General features: G+C 41.8%; 1 protein-coding gene across 2 annotated transcripts in view; it reads left to right on the forward strand.

Moving 5' to 3' along the window:
- The window catches only part of LOC106560682 (AF4/FMR2 family member 1), a 93,576-nt gene that overhangs the window by 8,768 nt on the left and 64,062 nt on the right, over nucleotides 1-20,746 (forward strand). For both annotated transcript variants that reach the window (XM_082978804.1, XM_014123796.3), the window contains exons 3-6: nucleotides 2,474-3,337; nucleotides 16,308-16,349; nucleotides 16,833-16,919; nucleotides 19,730-19,766. In XM_082978804.1, the coding sequence (XP_082834930.1) occupies nucleotides 2,474-3,337; nucleotides 16,308-16,349; nucleotides 16,833-16,919; nucleotides 19,730-19,766 (1,030 nt within the window). The remainder of the gene's footprint in view (nucleotides 1-2,473; nucleotides 3,338-16,307; nucleotides 16,350-16,832; nucleotides 16,920-19,729; nucleotides 19,767-20,746) is intronic.

Consider the following 20,746-nt stretch of genomic DNA (forward strand, 5'->3'; position numbering starts at 1 on the left):
TTGCATTCTAATGAGTTCTGTGTGGCTTGTGAGCTTCGTAGAGCAACACGTGCGTGTTCATGAGCTTTTAAGCTTTCCACGATGGGTCATCAAAGAACTGTAGCTCAGACATTAGAGATGTTTTCTTGAGAACAACTCTAGAGCTCCGGTCTACTGCACAGGCCTGCTGCTATGGGCGGCTCCAGAATAAATAGATCCATCAAATAACATGTCCAGGAAGTTTGCAGCTGAAACGGGCGACTCATGTGTTCAGAACCATTTCAAACCACGGTGCCGTCTTATTGGGTCTGATGGAGTTGTCTTAGAGCTTGGACATGGTGGCCAGTTTATAGTTCACTCCTACTGACATTGAGTCATGTTGCCGTGGCTTGTTATATAAAGCAGGCAGACTGTCATTGAGGCATTCAATTACTGTTCCATTGAACACTAGAATGGGCAAAACGAGTGACCTAAACAATGTGGGGCGTGGTATGATCGCCGGTGTCAGGGGTACCAGTATCTCAGAAAGGGCCTGCCTTCTGCACTTTTGACGCGGGACAGTTTATAGGGTTTATCGAGAATGTTGCGACAACCAAAAAAACATGCAGTCCGCGGCAGTCCTTTAGGCGAAAACAGCTTGTTGATGAGAGGTCGAAGGAGAATGGCAAGAATCATGCAAGCTAACAGGCTGGCCAAATAACGGGCAAATAACAGTGGTGTGCGGTATGGCATCTCTGAACGCATAACTCGTCGGTTCTTGTCACAGCTGGGCTAATGCAGCAGACGCCCACACCGGGTTCCACTCCTCTCAGCTGAAAGTAGGGTTGGGTGGTATCCAGACTGTCATAACGTTTCTATCCTATACTGGGGTATACAGTATTGGCAAATGTGTACACAAAGGGCGTTGGATATAATTTATTTGACACATCTTAGATTTCTTATACTTATAAGCAGTGGCATAGCACGCTCCCCCCTGAGGCAAGTGTACGATTTGGGAGAAGGGTGGCAAATTAGGACACATCCTTCCGCCTCAACCCAACATTGCCCTTTTCTGAGGATTTTGTTTGGTGTGACTAGTGAGCTCATTCATGGAATCCAACCCCAGGGGGTAAGCTAGCTACTGTCACAGAGAGAACTTTGTCTAGTCTACCACTTTGTAAGGTCACATTGGTTGGTTGCCGTAAATAGTCAGCCGATATTTTGGGCGATACATACACAGAGACTCAAAGGGCAACAGTACATTTAGATACATAAATGTTTATCAGAAAACCTCACCTAAACTGACATGCTTGTTTTATTTGTGAACTACTATATCACCTGTGGTGGCTAATTTCCGCATTACCAAATGAGGAGTTACAAAACACACTAGTCCGAGTTAAACTACATCTTTAATACTTAAGATACTTTTGCAAAAGTTCTTGACCCCCAATAATGCATTCTCTCGAATGAATCATTTAATGAGGTGATTGCAGAATGGCTCAGGGATCTTTTATAGCAACGATACAGCCCCTTCAACATACATTGACAAACCACAGATACTTAGTAACAGTTCACAAAGGTTACGTTTTGTATGACAGATATCAATAAAACACATCAGACAGTAACTGCTATGTCAACAGGATTAATGGTATAGCCCAGTATCTGGTCTCCTTAGAACTGTCCCTCCCAGGTACGGTATAGAACGAAAACACCATTTCATCCAATGGCATATATCAATTGTCAACTCTAGATACTCCCATCTCAAGCAAACCCCCTCTTGACCCCACTCCTGGACAGGCTCACTGGAGGGAGTGAGCCTCTAGGCCATATATTATCACAGGATACGTGTGAGATCTAAGAGACCATGGTCCCAGACACTGCCATAAACCTCCCCACAATAAGGAAAAGGAGGGTGTGACTTGCTCACAGACATTGTGGAGACAAGTCATTGGTTCCCCAGTACTCACGCCATCCCTTCACATGGTTTAAGCATAGGTAAAGAGACATTCACATATGAAGACTATTTCATTCTGTCCTCTCTTGCTGATATTCTGCAGAGCAACAGAGACAAGTAAAAGACAAGTCTGACCTCTTCCCCTCTCTGGGCCCCAAGTGTCTGAGCCCCAGCTAAGGGAAATGTGTAACTGAAACATTCCAGAGTCAAAGGACACTTTCTAATGACAAGTATCTCACATAAGCATATTATACTAATAAAACATCTTAATTATCTATGTTACCCAACTAATTCTGATTCGTCCACGACACACCCTCACTGCATGTTGCTCTCGGTTTAGTTAAAAGGTAGGCCTGGACTAGCGATACTAAGTACGCGTTAGCAGTTTAGGGTCGACTTCTACAACAAGAAAGAGCGTGTAACAAGATGCTATTGTTATTCTCGTCTTACTCTCTATCATTCATTTTCCAGGCTAACAACAACCATTGCAGATCTGAACCCTGTTATAATCAATTGTCCCAACATTGTCTGCAGAACCTAAAATTGTATTTTCTGTTTCAGACAAACAAAGGAGATGAGCTTTCCAGCCGTATACAGAGGATGCTGGGTAGTTATGAAGATGTGAAAAACCCCAACCCTCATCTGTGTTTGGACAGTAGCTTCTCTAATGACCCTCCATCTCACGTCACCACAACATATAGGCGGCCATCTCGCAGCCAAGACAGAGTGAAGCCTCCATTCCAGAACACTCCTCTGCACGGGGCAGGCCAGAGTGGTAGTGGTGGTCCCTCCATTAGCAGCCAAACTTCTCAGCCTCTGAAGAGGCTCCCTGGTCCCTCCTCCCACACCCAGTCCTCACTGGGTCTCAGTCAAGGCCAGGCCAGCCCTGATTCCCTCCAGAGGAAATCTGAACCCTGCCCCTGGCCAGACCTGAGGGAGTGTGCCAGTCTTACTCCGGTCCTCTCCACCCTGTCCCCCCCAGCTGAGCCCCTATCCCCCCTACATTCCAGTGACCCCAGCGACTCTGAGCCCCGAGACATCCCCGACAGGCACCAAGGGTCCCCCCTGCACCCCGAGAGGCACCCGGCCTCCCTCCTGCACCCTGAATCCCCTGTCCCAATGGAGGGGTCCCCTCTGGATGACCCCCAGAGAGACATCCCGCTTCTGGCAATCGAGGGAGCAACAACCCTGCCCTCTCAGACATTCCCTCTACCACTGGCCTCTAAACCAAACCTGGTCATGCCCCAGAAGCCCACAGCCTATGTCCGGCCCATGGACGGCCAGGACCAGGTGACCAGCGAGTCTCCGGACCTCAAGCCCTCTCCTGAAGGCTTCCATGGACAGTCTTATCATGAACCTTTACCAGACTTGAAAAGCACCAAGCCCAGCATTTCCAAACGGAAGATTCCATTCCAGTCTATAGAGGTAAGCAGCACACTGTTTTGTTTTTAACCATGGTTGTGTGTGTGTGGTTCCTTATTTTGAATAGCCTATACCCCTCAAACTCAATTCTGTACCTCGAAGCCAGTTAAATTGCTTTTATTGTTTATTGTTCCCCTCTAATCAGAGACTGATTTAGATCTGGGACTCAGGTGTGCACAATTAGTTATCAGGTAGAACAGAAAACCAGCAGGCTCCGGACCTCGTAGGGTAAGAGTTGAGTACCCATGGCCTAAACTGTGTGAGAAATATCAGTTAGTACCAGACACACTGGACGTTAGATTAAAATAAGTTGGCACACTTTAGATACAGTGGCAAAAAAAATAAACATTACGTAACATCAATGCAACAAACCTTGAACATACCCTAAAATGAACATGAACCAGTCCTATTTCTTAGTTGCTGGTTAATAGAGAACTTTTTGCTGCCTTGTTTTGAATTGGAAAGTAGCACTGTGACGTTAGCAACTTAAATATTTGACAAACTCCAGTCATCTTAAAACTATAGATTGATTTTGGATGAAGTTGGCAGCTGTCTGTGGTTTTAAAATCTCTTGCCTACTATCCTAAATCTGTCTTGCCTACTACTTACCCCTGTCCTCTTATCTGATTATCAGCTGTTGTCAAATGTGGGTCTGTAAAGATGCTTATCTTCCTCAATAGTGTTCAGCAAATTCTACTAAATGAAAAGCCTAAATGACATCCTGGCATTTTAAAGTGTACTACATTTTTAAGAAATTCACACACCTAATCAGCCTATTATTTTGAACGCAATATGGGTATTCACACATGGCCAATGCGTTCAGGCAAAGATTGCATGTAGGTTATTAACAAAAACCCAGTGCTAGTCAAGCAGAACAACCCATTGTCGTCAATCCATTTGCATGCTCTAGTATAGTCCTATTCTCTCTGGGTGAATATTTCCATAATTGGCTTTGATGGGACTTGGAGAGGAGACCTCATCCTGCCTGTGTACCTATGGGAGGACGGCAAAAGGAAAAGCATCTGTCCTGTAACATCAGTTAATGCACATCTGTCTCCTGTAATTATGGTTGTTAGAATAGTCTCAAATGAAAATTGCGGGTGACAATTTCTCTGTGTGAATGTTTACATAATTAACCTTGTTAGTTATTCTCTTATGCTAATAGGGTACTGTGTTTTTGTAGGCCTAACCAAAGTAATCCAATGCATTTATTTTGGCATTCATTTATTTGCCAGGATTGTTACACTTTCAAATTCCCCCACTCAAGCACCTCAAGTCCCTCATCGTACTTGCAGATCAGAATATATTATATTTCCCTTAAAAAGGGCGAGTTGAGGTGCAACCAACATTTTTTATAATAATTGAAAAGGTGAAGCACTCGCTTTCTGTTAAACATTATTGTATTTAAACGACTATTAAAAGCTTGATGTTTCGGGCCTTCATCGGAACCCTCAGGTTGTTTTCACACTAAGAGCTTAAACTTTCCCCACTACCCCATCCAGAGAGCAGAGGACAGAAAGCTTCTGAGAGCAGACAGTTAGCTCATAGTTGTATTAACCATACCTCTGCAAGGATGTCCACAATAACATTTTTTAAAAAGCCTCTATTATTAGGAATGTGGCCTATCCCCTGCCCTCACCCTCCCTCCCCACAGCCCAGGCTGCACCTGCAGCAGCCCTGCTCTGCTCATTGTTGGAGTTCCTGCTGTCCCTTGCACATGTGGACACAAACCCAGCAGTGCTGAATAGGCAGGCTGGTGTTTTCACCCACTGCGGGGGCTAATCCAGCACAGGATAGCTGTGCAGTGACTCATAACCCTCACTCAACAAACTGAAGGGTCCACATAGAAACGCCACAAATAGTGCTGACATGTCAGAGGACTCGCCTAGTCAATGTCAGAGATGTACATCTGAACTTGTAGATAATATATTTATATCTGAACGTTCCACAACATTCTGTCCTGCTGAACACATGCAACCCTGATGTTACTTTGATTTGAATCCATAGTGAATGTCCTGGAGAGTGGGTATCGGGTAATGTTGAGATGTTTGGTGTTCACTCTGGGGTTTCATTGGCGTTTCTGTCTTTATCAAGCTTGAAGCTGCCTGCCCTCTCCCTCCCTGGCTACATGAAGCATTCTGCTCTACCCTGCTGTCCATGCCTTGCCTTGACCATACAGAACTGTAATGTTAATAATTCACAATCTCTCACATTTCTTTGCATGGGCTGCTCAGATATACCCAGGACCTTAGAGTGAAGGTACTGGGAGGAACTTTTTGGTTCAATAAGTTTCCTCAGACCTACTAAACTAAATAAATGCCTGCTAGTGAACTGTCACAATCTTCAGTATGCTCAGGAAATGTTTGCTGTTTAAATAAAGTACTTATTCAAAAGTAAAGCCAGGACTAAACATAGTTATGTTTTGGATCTGTAGCAGACATGGTGGCCATTACTTCAACTAATGGCTACTCTTTGACTAGTGGGGAAAGTCAGGGAAGTCTTTCGGGGACAGTGACTAGGCTAAAGTAAGGATGCACCGAGAAATGTTTGTCTGTCATTGCACTTCAGCGAAACGCCCACGCCTGTTAACACACTAAAAGAGAAGACAATCAGTCAGTAGTAATACAACATAGTTGTGGAAGCTGTTCTGTAGGCACTGGCCAAATATAAGGTAAATGGATTGAAATTTAGTCACACCGGCGGATTCCTCTGTCTAGACAGTTGTATAGGCATGCCGTAAGCCAATAATTCAATATTGAACCGCAATGCTCAAAGTAGCTTGACTACCTGGCTGCTACACATAAGGAATGCAATATTGTGGTGTTATGTTGATGTTTGTTGTTATCCAGTCCAGAGGGGTATCCTACGACGCAAGCTAGGTATTGCTCATCCGCCTGCCGCTAACTCCAGCAGGCTTGTAACTGCGTTTGCATGTATTTTGGCTATTTGAACGCCCAACTCTTCATTGAGACAATGCTGAAACATCAATCCATGGGCAAGTCCGTGCTACATTTTCATTAGTGACAAAATCAGCCCAGGGTTAGCCTGCCCAGGAGCAGGTTAGTTCTGAAGGATTTGTTGCCATATAAATTGACCTGACTAAAAAGTGAGCCACATTCGAATGACCGAAGTTACCTTGTTAACTTCTCAAACCTGATTCATAGGATACCCCTCTGGTTCCTGTTTTGAAACGGTCAATGCCATTGTAGGCTACCCAAACTAAGTCTCCAGCATTGGTTACTGTGTGTGGTGGAAGATTGTACAGTTGTATGGGGTTTGGAAAGATGGGTGTGTGGTGTTGAGAGTTACAGTGCTCTAGAGGAATGCTCTGTAACAACATGCTCATAACAAGCTCTGATCCTCCCCTTTCTGGGGGTTTCTAGATTTTAACTGCTCTGTCTGCTGTGGTGGAGCTTTATTTTATGCATTGTTAAAGCTACTATCCAGACCCATCAGATCTGCAAACATTGAAGGGTTAGCCCAAGGGGTATGGGGAAAGGAGTGAATTGGATCTGGCTGATACTCTACCAAAGGCTGCTACATACACACTCGTTGGGCCACCACACTCTTTCTCTTCACCTAGCCTCAGGTAGTGTTGTCCTGTCTCAGAGCAGCAGCAGCCAGTGAGCCCACACAGTTCTCCTTTGAGCCTTCTGTGTGTCACTGTGTTTATAAAGAGTCAGGGTCTAAATTAGGCTAATGACTTAGTCAGCACTGGTTGATTAAGTAATAAGTGGCTCTCCTGTCCTGGCTGTGTTTGCTGCATTGTAGTGTTGTAGAATTGTATTGTTCCTAGCAGAGAGAAACAGAGAGAAAAGCCATACCCTCCTCCTGCCGAATGCCACCCCACACCTCCACTCTTAGTGCTGTGTGTGTGCATGCGCACACATGCGTATGTATGGCAGGCAGCTATAGTGACCTTTGCTGCCTCAGAGCCCAGCAGCAACACTCCACTCAGTCCTCCCTACAGCAAGGGATCTGAAACACAGAACCCTGAGGAAAAAAGCTGCCAAGTCTTGAATGTATATCACACTATTTTGCATTCTGAGGCTGTTGGAAGGAAGTAGCGTATCCGGGCAGTTTATAAACAGCTATATTTTGATGGAGTACTTTAGTTGTTAGGCATTAACCACTACTTAGGCTATGGTGCAGTAGTCTGAGGTGAGAAGGGGAAAGGAGAAGTCTTGTCTGGTTTGTCAGTTCTGCTGTTCTAGGTTGGGACTTGGGATGTGTCCCAAATTGCTCCCCGCCCCCTACATGGAGCACTACTTTTGACCAGCGGGCCATAGGGCCCTGGTTAAAAGTAGTGCACTATATAGGGAATATGGTGCCATTTGGGACAATGGGAGCTGTAATGGGGCGGCAGGTAGCCTAATAGTTAGAGTTGGACTAGTAAAATAAAGGTAAAATAGTTAAATAAAGGTAAAATTTAAAAGTCTGGTCGATGTATTTTATTAGGATCTCCATTAGCTGTTGCAAAAGCAGCAGCTACTCTTCCTAAGATCCACACTAAACATGCAACATGACATAATACAGAACATTAATAGACAAGGACAGAACTAAATGCATTTTTTTTTTAAAGGCACACGTAGCCTACATATCAATACATACACACAAACTATCTAGGTCAAATAGGGGGGAGGCGTTGTGCTCCCCCCTATTTATCTGCTTCATCTGTTTTTTATTTTTATTTTTTTCCCAACCAGGTTTGCTGTTTATTAGAGCAATATGAGATGGAACGGCGTTCCATGCACTAATGGCTCTATATAATACTGTACGTGGAGGCAGTTTAATTAAAAGTACTTCCGCAATTTACTCACTTATGTGTAAAGGAGTGGGGGGCACAACCAATGCATGGGGGGTTTATATACACTGTAAAAAATATAAACGCAGCATGGTCCCATACTTCATGAGCTGAAATAAAAGATATCAGAAATGTTGCATAAGCACAAAAATGTTATTTCTCTCAAATTTTGTGTACAAATTGGTTTACATCCGTTAGTGAGCATTTTTGCCTTTGTCAAGATAATCCATCCACCTGACAGGTGTGGCATATCAAGAAGCTGATTATACAGCATGATCATTACACAGGTGCACCTTGTGCTGGGGACAATAAAATAAATGTGCAGTTGTCACACAACACAATGCTGCAAATGTCGATGGAGCGTGCAATTAGCATGCTGACTGCAGGAATGCCCACCAGAGCTCTTGCCAGATAATTGATTTCTCCATAATCCGCCTCCAATGACGTTTTACAGAATTTGTCAATACGTCTAACCGGCCTCACAACCTCAGACCACGTGTATGGCGTTGTGTGAGCGTGCGGTTTGCTGATGTCAACTTTGTGAACAGAGTGCCCATGGTGGCGGTGGGGTTATAGTATGGGCAGCGAATACAATTGCATTTTATCGATGGCAATTTGAATGCATAAATATCATGACGAGAATGGCCCATTGTCGTGCCATTCATCTGCCGCCATCACCTCATGTTTCAGCATTATAATGCACGGCCCCATGTTGCAAGGATCTGTACACAATTCCTGGAAGCTGAAAATGTCCCAGTTCTTCCATGCTTACCAGACATGTCACCCATTGAGCATGTTTTGGAGGCTCTAGATCAACGTGTACGACATGTTCCGGTTCCCGCCATTGAATATGAGTGGGACAACATTACACAGGCCACAATCAACAGCCTGATCAACTCTGTGTGAAGATGTGCCATGTTGTATGAGGCAAATGGTGGTCACACTAGATACTGACTGGTTTCCTGATCCACGCCCCTACTTTATTTTAAAAAAAAATTTTTTTAGGTATCTTTGACAAACAGATGCACATCTGTGTTCTCATTCATGTGAAATCCATAGATTAGGGCCTATTGAATTTATTTAAATTACTGAACAACAAGATGAATAACATCTTTGAAATTGTTGCCTATTGCATTTATATTTTTTTTTCAGTGTAACAGTATTATTAAAGTTTGGCTATATTTTCTGGGACGTCCATGTCTGCATCGGTTTGGACATGAGTCTGTAGGCATTTTATATGTATGCATGCTACATGGGAAAAAATATTTGAATATTATACCAATGTTGGCCTCTGATCCAGTTCTGATTGGCGTAATTGTTTGATATTGTGATTTATTATCATAATAAATATTTTTTTTAAATTACGCCATTCGGACAACTTAAATCTATACTCCTGTCAGACTTCTTTTTTTTTTCTCCCCCAGATGTGGACAAGTGTTAATGTTGAGCCCTACCAAATATTTGTTTAAGTTTGGTCCTTGTCTACACTTGACAGTTCATGCAGCTTTTTTATTCTGATAATGGAGTTCTGATATTGGAATTCTGAACACGTCATGCGTCTACATGTGTCCACATTGTCTGTTCCCGCACTATATTCATATGACAGGTTGAATTCAACAAACGGTGGAAGTGGAAAAATATGTTAACACAACAGCTGATGGCAGAAGCTAACTACTGTAGCCAGTTAACCTCCGTAGCAATCTAGCAAGCAACACTAAAGGAATTGCAAATTAGTTAGCACAACTTCAGCCTAACTAAAAATATTTATAAATATTAGCTATCATTTACGAGGCCAGCGAACACGTTCCCCAGACACAAGGAATGTATTTCCTCCAATGACATAATGAGAAGGTGCCTCTCGGTCCCAAAACACATGTTTTCTGGAGACTTGTGGGAGGAGTGCTGATGACGTCGCCCACTGTATGAGCTTTTAGTAGCCTGATTTGCATCCAGACTGAAGAGAAATCCGCACACAATGCAGCCCTGACCACCTCCAGACAGGTCTGAACACAATCAGACCACAAAGTGACTTTTTGCTTCTAGACCCATCTTTTCAATGCGAGCTTTGTATTCTGATAGCAGAAATCGCATGTACAGTGGTTCATCCTTTAAAAGTTTCAGCGTACTGCAGCATAGCTTGCATGGGGCGGCAGGGTAGCCTAGTGGTTAGAGCGTTGGACGAGTAACCGAAAGTTCAAGTCCCCGAGCTGACAAGGTACAAATCTGTCGTTCTGCCCCTGAACAGGCAGTTAACCCACTGTTCCTAGGCCGTCATTGAAAATAATACTTTTTTTTCTTAAATAAAGGTTAAAAAATAAATTAAAATGGTGCCGCAGAATTCTAAGGCATGTTAGTTGTCAGCCACTGTTTCCGTTAATGCTAGTTAGTGCTAGTTTGACCACCAGAGGGCATCTTTGAGAAGCATTTGATAGCCTTCAATAATTCCTGTACTACAGAATTTAAAACCTTTTTTTGTAAGAACATACGTATATGGGACTGATTTGTAAGACATTTTGCTGAATTAATTTGATTAATATTATGGTGTTTCTGTTCCAAGAAAAATGAAAACCCTCAGGTTTGCGTTAGGATAGAGCAGAAAATGTGGCGCTGTAAAACGTGATGGTTGGGAGTAGGCTACAGTACTAAGAGCATAACATTTCCACACCCTAGTTGTATAATTGTAGTCTCCCCAATACCCAAACGGAGATTCAGTGAAAATAAAAATCTCATTTATCAAGACCAGTCCCATGCTTGTGTGAAACTGTGCTAAAATAGTTGACCACAGCAGGTAGGCTATTTATTGCTTCAAATCATATTGCTTCTAACTTCAATATCTTCTTCAAATAAATAAGACCACCACTTTTAACAGCACATTACTCAACACTAGTGAGACTCATGTCACCTACAGTAGGACTACAGTATATCGGGAAATATTGTTTTCAATGATGTGATCGCCAATAATTACTTATGGGTTTCCCGGTGGTGGCCAGCACGGGTATCAAACCAGCATCTGTAGCAACGCGTTTTGCAGTGTCTTAGACCGCTGTGCCACTCGGGAGGCCCCATCCACAAAGTATCAAAATACAGAGAGGTGTTGGTAAAGGTATATTGTCCTGTTAACAGGGCTATTATAATACTGTATATGGTGTCCAGATCAGGATAACCAAAACATTTCTTTATTAAAGACTATCAGAGAATGTTTGTACTTATTTATTTGAATCCAAAGCCATGAATGAGTGAGTCACTCAGCTTTATTTAGGTGCCGGGGCTATATGACTGTGCAATCAACTTGATAATATACAGTGCCTTGCGAATGTATTCGGCACCCTTGAACTTTTCAACCTTTTGCCACATTTCAGGCTGTAAACATAAAGATATAAAACTGTAATTTTTTTGGTGAAGAATCAACAACAAGTGGGACACAATCATGAAGTGGAACGAAATTTATTGGATATTTCAAACTTTTTGAACAAATAAAAAACTGAAAAATTGGCCGTGCAAAATTATTCAGCCCCTTTACTTTCAGTGCAGCAAACTCTCTACAGAAGTTCAGTGAGGATCTCTGAATGATCCAATGTTGACCTAAATGACTAATGATGATAAATATAATCCACCTGTGTGTAATCAAGTCTCCGTATAAATGCACCTGCTCTGTGATAGTCTCAGAGGTCCGTTTAAAGCGCAGAGAGCATCATGAAGAACAAGGAACACACCAGGCAGGTCCGAGATACTGTTGTGGAGAAGTTTAAAGCCGGATTTGGATACAAAAAGATTTCCCAAGCTTTAAACATCCCAAGGAGCGCTGTGCAAGCGATAATATTGAAATGGAAGGAGTATCAGACCATTGCAAATCTACAAAGACCTGGCCGTCCCTCTAAACTTTCAGCTCATACAAGGAGAAGACTGATCAGAGATGCAGCCAAGAGGCCCATGATCACTCTGGATGAACTGCAGAGATCTACAGCTGAGGTGGGAGACTCTGTCCATAGGACAACAATCAGTCGTATACTGCACAAATCTGGCCTTTATGGAAGAGTGGCAAGAAGAAAGCCATTTCTTAAAGATATCCATAAAAAGTGTTGTTTAAAGTTTGCCACTAGCCACCTGGGAGACACACCAAACATGTGGAAGAAGGTGCTCTGGTCAGATGAAACCAAAATCGAACTTTTTGGCAACAATGCGAAACGTTATGTTTGGCGTAAAAGCAACACAGCTCATCACCCTGAACACACCATCCCCACTGTCAAACATGGTGGTGGCTGCATCATGGTTTGGACCTGCTTTTCTTCAGCAAGGGCAGGGAAGATGGTTAAAATTGATGGGAAGATGGATGGAGCCAAATACAGGTCCATTCTGGAAGAAAACCTGATGGTGTCTGCAAAAGACCTGAGACTGGGACGGAGATTTGTCTTCCAACAAGACAATGATCCAAAACATAAAGCAAAATCTACAATGGAATGGTTCACAAATAAACATATCCAGGTGTTAGAATGTCCAAGTCAAAGTCCAGACCTGAATCCAATTGAGAATCTGTGGAAAGAACTGAAAACTGCTGTTCACAAACGCTCTCCATCCAACTTCACTGAGCTCGAGCTGTTTTGCAAGGAGGAATGGGCAAAAATTTCAGTCTCTCGATGTGCAAAACTGATAGAGACATACCCCAAGCGACTTACAGCTGTAATCGCAGCAAAAGGTGGCGCTACAAAGTATTAACTTAAGGGGGCTGAATAATTTTGCACGGCCAATTTTTCAGTTTATTTGTTAAAAAAGTTTGAAATATCCAATAAATTTCATTCCACTTCATAATTGTGTCCCACTTGTTGTTGATTCTTCACAAAAAATTACAGTTTTATATCTTTATGTTTGAAGCCTGAAATGTGGCAAAAGGTCAAAGTCCAAGGGGGCCGAATACTTTCGCAAGGCACTGTATAACGATATTACATTGTTTTCAAAAAAACGAAAGTCTGCGATTTTGTAATCAAAACAAAGGCCAAAATAATAGTATTTTCCAGTTGGCAACAATTTGTTTACCTTCATTAGCCTACTTTGTTCCATTATTTCTGTCATTCAGTGATATTTATTACCACAGTAATTTATGGATCCATAAGGAAATAAACATCTGCATTTTGAATGAGTATTTGTATAATTTTGTTAACGAAAGCATAAAGATGCTGATGAAGAAATTGTCGCCCACACGTAGCTTTATGTAGGTGCCGAGGGTATACGACTGTGCATCAACTTGATTATTTAGCAGACATCACTTGCTTATGTTCAGTCAACACATCTTAAGAATATCAAGGAATATAATTGAAACATTTTTGTCTCAGAACAGCTTGGAACGGTGCTGACTGAAATAGTCATTTTTTGGGGAGATTATTTTGTTTTCTGAATAAAGGCCAAAATATTTATTTCTGTTTTTAGAGGAACAGAAGGACATCCCGGCCAGCCAAAACCTCCCCTAACCCGGATGACACTGGGCCAATTGTGCGCCGCCCTATGGGACCAATATATATTGTCCTGCTAATAGCCCATCCTTGAAACGTTGTTTGCAGAACTCACAGCCTGCCACACTTGTGAAAAACAGGGTTAATAATACTTTTTACCCCTTCCACATGGTAAAGGTTCCAATTCATATTTTTTTAAATCAATTAGTATATTTGTGTTTCACCACAATATTTGTTGTATTATTTGTTCTGTCTTTTCTGGTGGATTAAACTGAAATTGCAACTAATCATACAATATTTCTGTAATTCATTGATATAATTCCCATAGTAATTCGTTATGGATCCATAACTAAATAAACATCTGCATTTTGAAAGAGTATTTTTTTTTTAATTATATTATTAAGGAAAGCATAAAGATGCTGATGAAGAAATATAGTACTGTACAATTTGCGGTTGCATGAGGTCACCCGTACGCACTTTAAACATTTGGATAGTAAAGCATTTTGAAGCTAGAAGCTGCCTGCATTTGTTTATTAGGCTACTATGCAGTCTGACAAGTAAACAGCCTGCTGTACGTACTGTAGTAAACATGCCAATACTGCCTGGCTCTGGACCAAATCATCAGCTGTCGCCCGTATTTCCAGTGAAACTATTCAAGCCATCAACTCACTGATGAGTAAAGATGATGCGCGATCGTCGAAGGCCATATGTAATCTGCTGGCTTCACGGCACATCAACATCGCTCTAATCACAGTCAGAAGACAGTTGAAGAAACTTGTGTGGACTTATGGAAATGCTCGGTAAGACATGTTAAAAATATATGTATAATTTATTTTTAGATTTTTATAAGTTAGGCTATTTACAAAGCAAAAGGTACATAAAATATTGTAGCCTACACCTCACGGACTGCTATAGTGTTTCCACAATAATTCACTTTTGCCTCCTTTTTCAGGTTTCACGGCTCGAGATTTCATTGAGGAAGAAATCATGGGACCACATTGTTTCTTTAATTTTGAATGTCTTTTTCTCATTATTTTATTAACAAAGCTTAAAGATGTTGATGAAGAAATACAAAATGCCTCCAGCTGTCCATCACTACTGTAAATAAAAACACAGCATCTTGTTTACGTTCTTTATTGTAACCACAAGTAATTTGTATTTGTATCTTTTAGTGTTTGGGATTTACAATTGTGCGTTTTTCATGTCATTTTTCGTTAAATCCAGTTTGGATTTAAGTATAACTTTTTACTGATGCCTTTAGTGAGAGGTTTAATATTTAATATCTGTCCTCCAAATTCATATCTAAGGGGCATTTTTCACACCATTATTAGTTACATTGTTTTCGTTTGGACATGTAGACTGGCAATAAGAACAGCGGGAACGTTTCAGCGCCATTATTAGTGCAATGCTCTGTGCTACCCAGTGGGGTAGGGTGGGGGTCCACCCCCTCCCTTCCTTCTCCCTTCCCCATGGACTAGGTCCATCTTCTGGAGAACTGCAAGGCAATCCCATTGTGTGCCTCTCGGAAACCATGACCAATATATATTGTCCTGCTAATATCAGGGTTAATTTATCTGTGAGAATAGACAAAGGGCTTTTATATAATTCTAAATTGATGATGATGATAATAATAATTGCGTTTAAAAAAAAAAGTTTTGGAGATTTTGTTTTCAAATAATGTAAATTGAGCGAGGGGAAAAAGGCCATGCTTGAACATGGGGAGAGACATTGTTACTAATTTGTAAATAAAGCCATTTTGTTATTTAGAACTATTTCTGTTTTTACAGGGAGAGAAACTAAAAGCCTGCAGTTCTCATGGGTCTCCCAGTTGAGGCCGGCAAGGGTATTGAACCAGCATCTGTAGCAACACAGGTTGCACTCAGATGCAGTGTCTTAGACTGCTGCGCCTCTCAGGCGCTGTACAACGTGACCGGTCGGGAGTAGGCTACAGTAAGAGAAAAAGAATCCTAACATTTCCACACCCTAATTGTAGTCTAATTTTCTCTTAGAATAAAAACCTTAGTGTAACAACAGTTTTAGTAAGTAATACTGAAGTCCTGCATAATTATCAGTTTCCATTTGGTTTATGTCGCCCATTCATTGTCAGAGACACAGTAGCGCCTTGGGACCCAAAAGCATAGTCCGTGTTCTAACTCCCCCTTGCGCTGGTCTGGAGCAATAAAGTAGTGACACAGGGTACTGTACTAAACCACAAATTACCTTTAAGTCCTGCGGCATAATCGCACAACTTTAAGTCGAGCAACCACTGTAAGTGTCAAGTGTTGGCACGACCTTAGTTTGTACTGTGTAACGCTACTGAAATACATCAGTTGAAATTCAAATGTTTCACTTAACTGCCTGGCACGGCTGACTATCGGCTGAAGTGACATCACAACAGAGTTTGTGTTGTCAGAATGTTATTCTGATAAAATAATTTGATGCACACTGCACCATTCCTGGATGGCTGCCTTGTTTACATTCCTATAAATACTGGACTGTATCAGGTGTGAGGTCACACAAGGTTTCACTCTGTGCCTGCCTTTCTGCTTCTGTTGGAGGGCGGCTCTGTGTGTGTGTAGGCACATGTAAGTGAAAGTCACATGGTCATAGTGGTTTCATAGTATAGACCACCATGCCTATGTTATGTATGTGTTGTGTTCAAGCTTCACCTCTTGGCTGATTTCTGTGTCACTCAAACTGTGTTGTGCTCCTCTCTGCCTTCCAGACTCTGTCAAATGAAGCTCACTGTGTGGAGGACATTCTGAGGGTAAGTTGTTCCTAAATCTTTACTTACAGCTGTAATCAATCCTAGAGTTGAGGTGGTGGTTGGTCAGTTTGTTTGTTAGTGTTATTATCATCATGATGAATGTTGGGTTGCTAAAGAGGGATCAGTTGCTGAGCACACGGCTGCTTTTCACATTCCTGTGTTAAAGCCAACCCATGTTTACAGAGCTAGCTACTGTAGTATGCATTCTGCATTCAGGACAGAAGAGCGCTTAATGTGCTATATGAATCGGTCATAAAGGTTCTGCTGTGTAGTTAGTCCTCCTCTATGGGTCTTAGACATTGACTTGGTAGGAGGGCATGGTGAACTCTAGTACACAACGGTGAGTCTCATTGAGATTTAAAAATCTATTTTTGCATGAGAGACCTGGCCATCTGTCTATACTATGGGGCTCTAATGGCCTAGCTAATACTTATTTTCACAACTTTCTTTCGCTAGCGCTCTCTCTGCCTTTCTCTCCTTCAGGAAATGACCCACTCCTGGCCTCCTCTCCTGACTGCCATCCACACACCCAGCACAGCTGAGCCCTCCAAGTTCTCCTTCCCAGTCAAGGTGAGGTCCCTCTCAGCTCACTGAGCTGCTAAAACTTTTACAACTCAACTCCTTTAGTTTCTCTATACTCCGTTTTATGAGCTTTAGGTATTTGCCTAACCTAAACTCAATGTGCTTTACTGTATGTACTAGCAACTTAGAATCCCCAAATCAATTTCCCCTTGTCTTACGCATGTTCCACTTAGTCAAAGACAGTGTTGCACAACACCTACACCACATACATTATGTCCATTAATCATCGGTGTTGTCATAGATTACAAGGGAATGCATAAAACACCTCTTTGTGTCTGTGTTCACTGAATGTGCATTCACTGTGTTTGTGTTCGTTGTCATCCTTTTCATAACAAGACGAAAACCCACCAATTTTAGAATGCCGCCAACTTTTCTTTACATCTGAAAGGTATTGCCGGGAACAAAGCCTGTATTTTTATTTCCGCCAACCGGTATTATGTTTAAAAGTCCCGCCAACGCCTCAGTATAAAACGTTGCCTTTCATTTTACCGGCTTTGGCATGCATTAAATCATGAACATTCTATTGTTTTCTGACGTCAAACTCCTCCTTGGCAATCAGAAAGCTTTACAGAGATGCATTTATTTTACATTTATGTAGTTCTGTCCTTGAGCTGTTGTCTATTGTCACAGAAATGCTTTGGCAATTTGCACACAGCCTTTTCATGTTGACTTTGACAGGTAAATATTTGAAGGCCCTTATATTTAGCTAATACATTATTAGTTAAAATACATACGTTTCTAACTTAGCCTAGAGGAGCTGGAGGGCTATTCGTTCCAAACTTTAAATTGTATTTCCAAGCTCTAGCATTTCGACCAATTTTACAAGTTGGTTTAGATATAACTCTTCCACTCCCTGGCTGAGAATAAATCAAATCAAATCAAATGTATTTATATAGCCCTTCGTACATCAGCTGATATCTCAAAGTGCTGTACAGAAACCCAGCCTAAAACCCCAAACAGCAAGCAATGCATGTGAAAGAAGCACGGTGGCTAGGAAAAACTCCCTAGGAAAAACTCCCTAGAAAGGCCAAAAACCTAGGAAGAAACCTAGAGAGGAACCAGGCTATGAGGGGTGGCCAGTCCTCTTCTGGCTGTGCCAGGTGGATATTATAACAGAACATGATCAAGATGTTAAAATGTTCATAAATGACCAGCATGGTCAAATAATAATAATCATAGTAGTTGTCGAGGGTGCAACAAGCATGTCTGGTGAACAGGTCAGGGTTCCATAGCCGCAGGCAGAACAGTTGAAACTGGAGCAGCAGCACGGCCAGGTGGACTGGGGACAGCAAGGAGTCATCATGCCAGGTAGTCCTGAGGCATGGTCCTAGGGCTCAGGCCCTCCGAGAGAAAGAAAGAAAGAGAATTAGAGAGAGCATATTTAAATTCACACAGGACACCGGATAAGACAAGAGAAATACTCCAGATGTAACAGACTGACCCTAGCCCCCCCGACACATAAACTACTGCAGCATAAATACTGGAGGCTGAGACAGGAGGGATCAGGAGACACTGTGGCCCCATCCGATGAAACCCCCGGACAGGGCCAAACAGGCAGGATATAACCCCACCCACTTTGCCAAAGCACAGCCCCCACACCACAGTGTAAAGAGAATAAAGAGAAATATGGTGGAAGTAGTGTTCATTGATCGAGCTCTTAAACAATTTAAACTATACTTGGGTCCTGTTATTTCTCACACGATTTCTATTTGGTGCAAAATTGAAAAACGATGCAACTGGCATGCCCAGACTCGAATATTGAACAATAATGACCTTGCAACCTGGAGGATGGCCTTTTACATCAACCAATGGTCCAAATGTGGTAAATTTACCTTTGGCAATATCATGGATAGTAATGGTTTGGAGACATTCCAAGAAGCATTTATATTACTAAGTAACTCTTTTTTTCCTTTATCTACAGTTTAGGTTAGCTATGCTGGCCTATTGAGTTCCATGGGAAACCCAGCTGTCGAACCATCCAATGATGGAATTTGTAAACAGATTATCTGGTCTCCTGAAAGGACCAATCTCTGTAATACATAACGACTTTTGGAAAGTTCACACTCTGAGCTTGCCATTAAAAAAGTATGGCCCACAGATCTAAAAGTAGATGAATAATCTTGTTTTTTTGTATTTTTTTTGTTTTTCAGTGAACTTGGAAATGTTTTTTTTTATTAGGGAATATCTATGCATCCAATAACAAACAAAACAACAGCTTGTTATGTCAAGAATTTGAAGAGGATATTAATAGACTTACATGTATATTTCAGGATATATAAATTATCCTTGCTGGGGATTTTAACTGTTTCTTACGTGATGATTGACAGATACAAAATAACAAACTATTGATTTTGTTTGCATAGCACAGCCATGTAAGCCTATAGGCTGCACAGACAAGTGTGTTTATTTTTTCTTTAAAAAAAAAGTAATTAAACTCAAAATATGCTATTTTATTATTTTGAAAATACATTTGATTAGTCTTATCTTTCTTACGACCTGCCTAAAATAATTAATGGATTTCTTTGATGGTGTATATTCAATGGATTTATTAAAATAAACGCCCACCCCTACTTCCACTTGTCAACGGTGCATGCGCACAGGATATAAAAGGCTTATGCCGCCAAGAATGTGGTAAAAATGGGGCTGTTTGAAACGGGGTCATATAAACATTGCCCAGTTCTTTATTTTATTTTTACAGACAACATACTGTAAATCCTGTGTGGAAAAGCATATCTCTGAGTGTGTTCACTATGTGTGTGTTCACTAAGGCTGTTTGCCTCTACTTTGTCCCCTCACAGGAAGCACAGCATGTCCCACCTGCATTTCCAGGACAAAGTAAGTTTAATGTGGGGGAATGGGAGTCTACACTCACTCGGTATATCATGTTACATGCATCAAGTTTAAAACACTAGCTTAGCAGTGTTTCTCTGAGAACAAACTGCCACCTGGCCTCTCAAATTAGGCTTTATTAGCTAATTTGACGGTTGATGGGGGTCACTCTCTCTCTGCAGCCCCGTTTTCATGATTGTGCTATAAATGCCAGCTGGCCTCGCTCTCACTCTTTTAGTATCTCTCTATTTTGCTTTTTCTCTCTACATTTGTTTCACTCACTCACTCATATCAACAGTACAAAATCCATGTGTACGTGTGTGTATAGTGCGTAGGTTATCGTGTGTGTATTGTCACAGGCCGGCTCATAGCCTGTGGCAAAAATTAGGGGACACGAACAACAGGTATAGGCCAATCAAAAAGGTTCTTTATTATAAACCAGAAACTATTAACTTTAAACAAAGAAAAAGGAATGAGGTGTGGAAATGTCATAATGTAGGGTGTATGTAAAGTGCAGGGATATCTGTGTGTGTGAATATGACAGAGTGGAAACTACGTAAAACTACAAAGGAACAAACAAAACAGGATCATACCTGGAGGAGCAGAGAGAGAAGAGTGGTTAGTGAAGCAGTTTAAATACCCTGAGCCCAGGTGGCTCCAATCACTAACGACCCTCCTCTGCCTGCAGGAAGAACCGCCCCTGCACTGCAGAGGGGCCGTGACAGTATGCATGTGTCTGTGCCTTTTTGTTTGTGTTACTTCACAGTCCCCGCTGTTCCATAAGGTGTATTTTTATCAGTTTAAAAAAAAAAACATATTTTACTGCTTGCATCAGTTCCATGTTCGCCTCCCATAGTCTGTTCTGGACTTGGGGACTGTGAAGAGACCTCTTGTGGGTGTATGCATGAGTGTCTGAGCTGTGCGCCGGTAGTTCAAACTGACAGCTCGGTGCATTCAACATGTCTCTCATAAATACAAGTACTGAG

The sequence above is a fragment of the Salmo salar genome, chromosome 01 (genome assembly GCF_965601325.2).
Source record: "Salmo salar chromosome 01, fSalSal1, whole genome shotgun sequence".
NCBI lineage: Eukaryota > Metazoa > Chordata > Actinopteri > Salmoniformes > Salmonidae > Salmo > Salmo salar.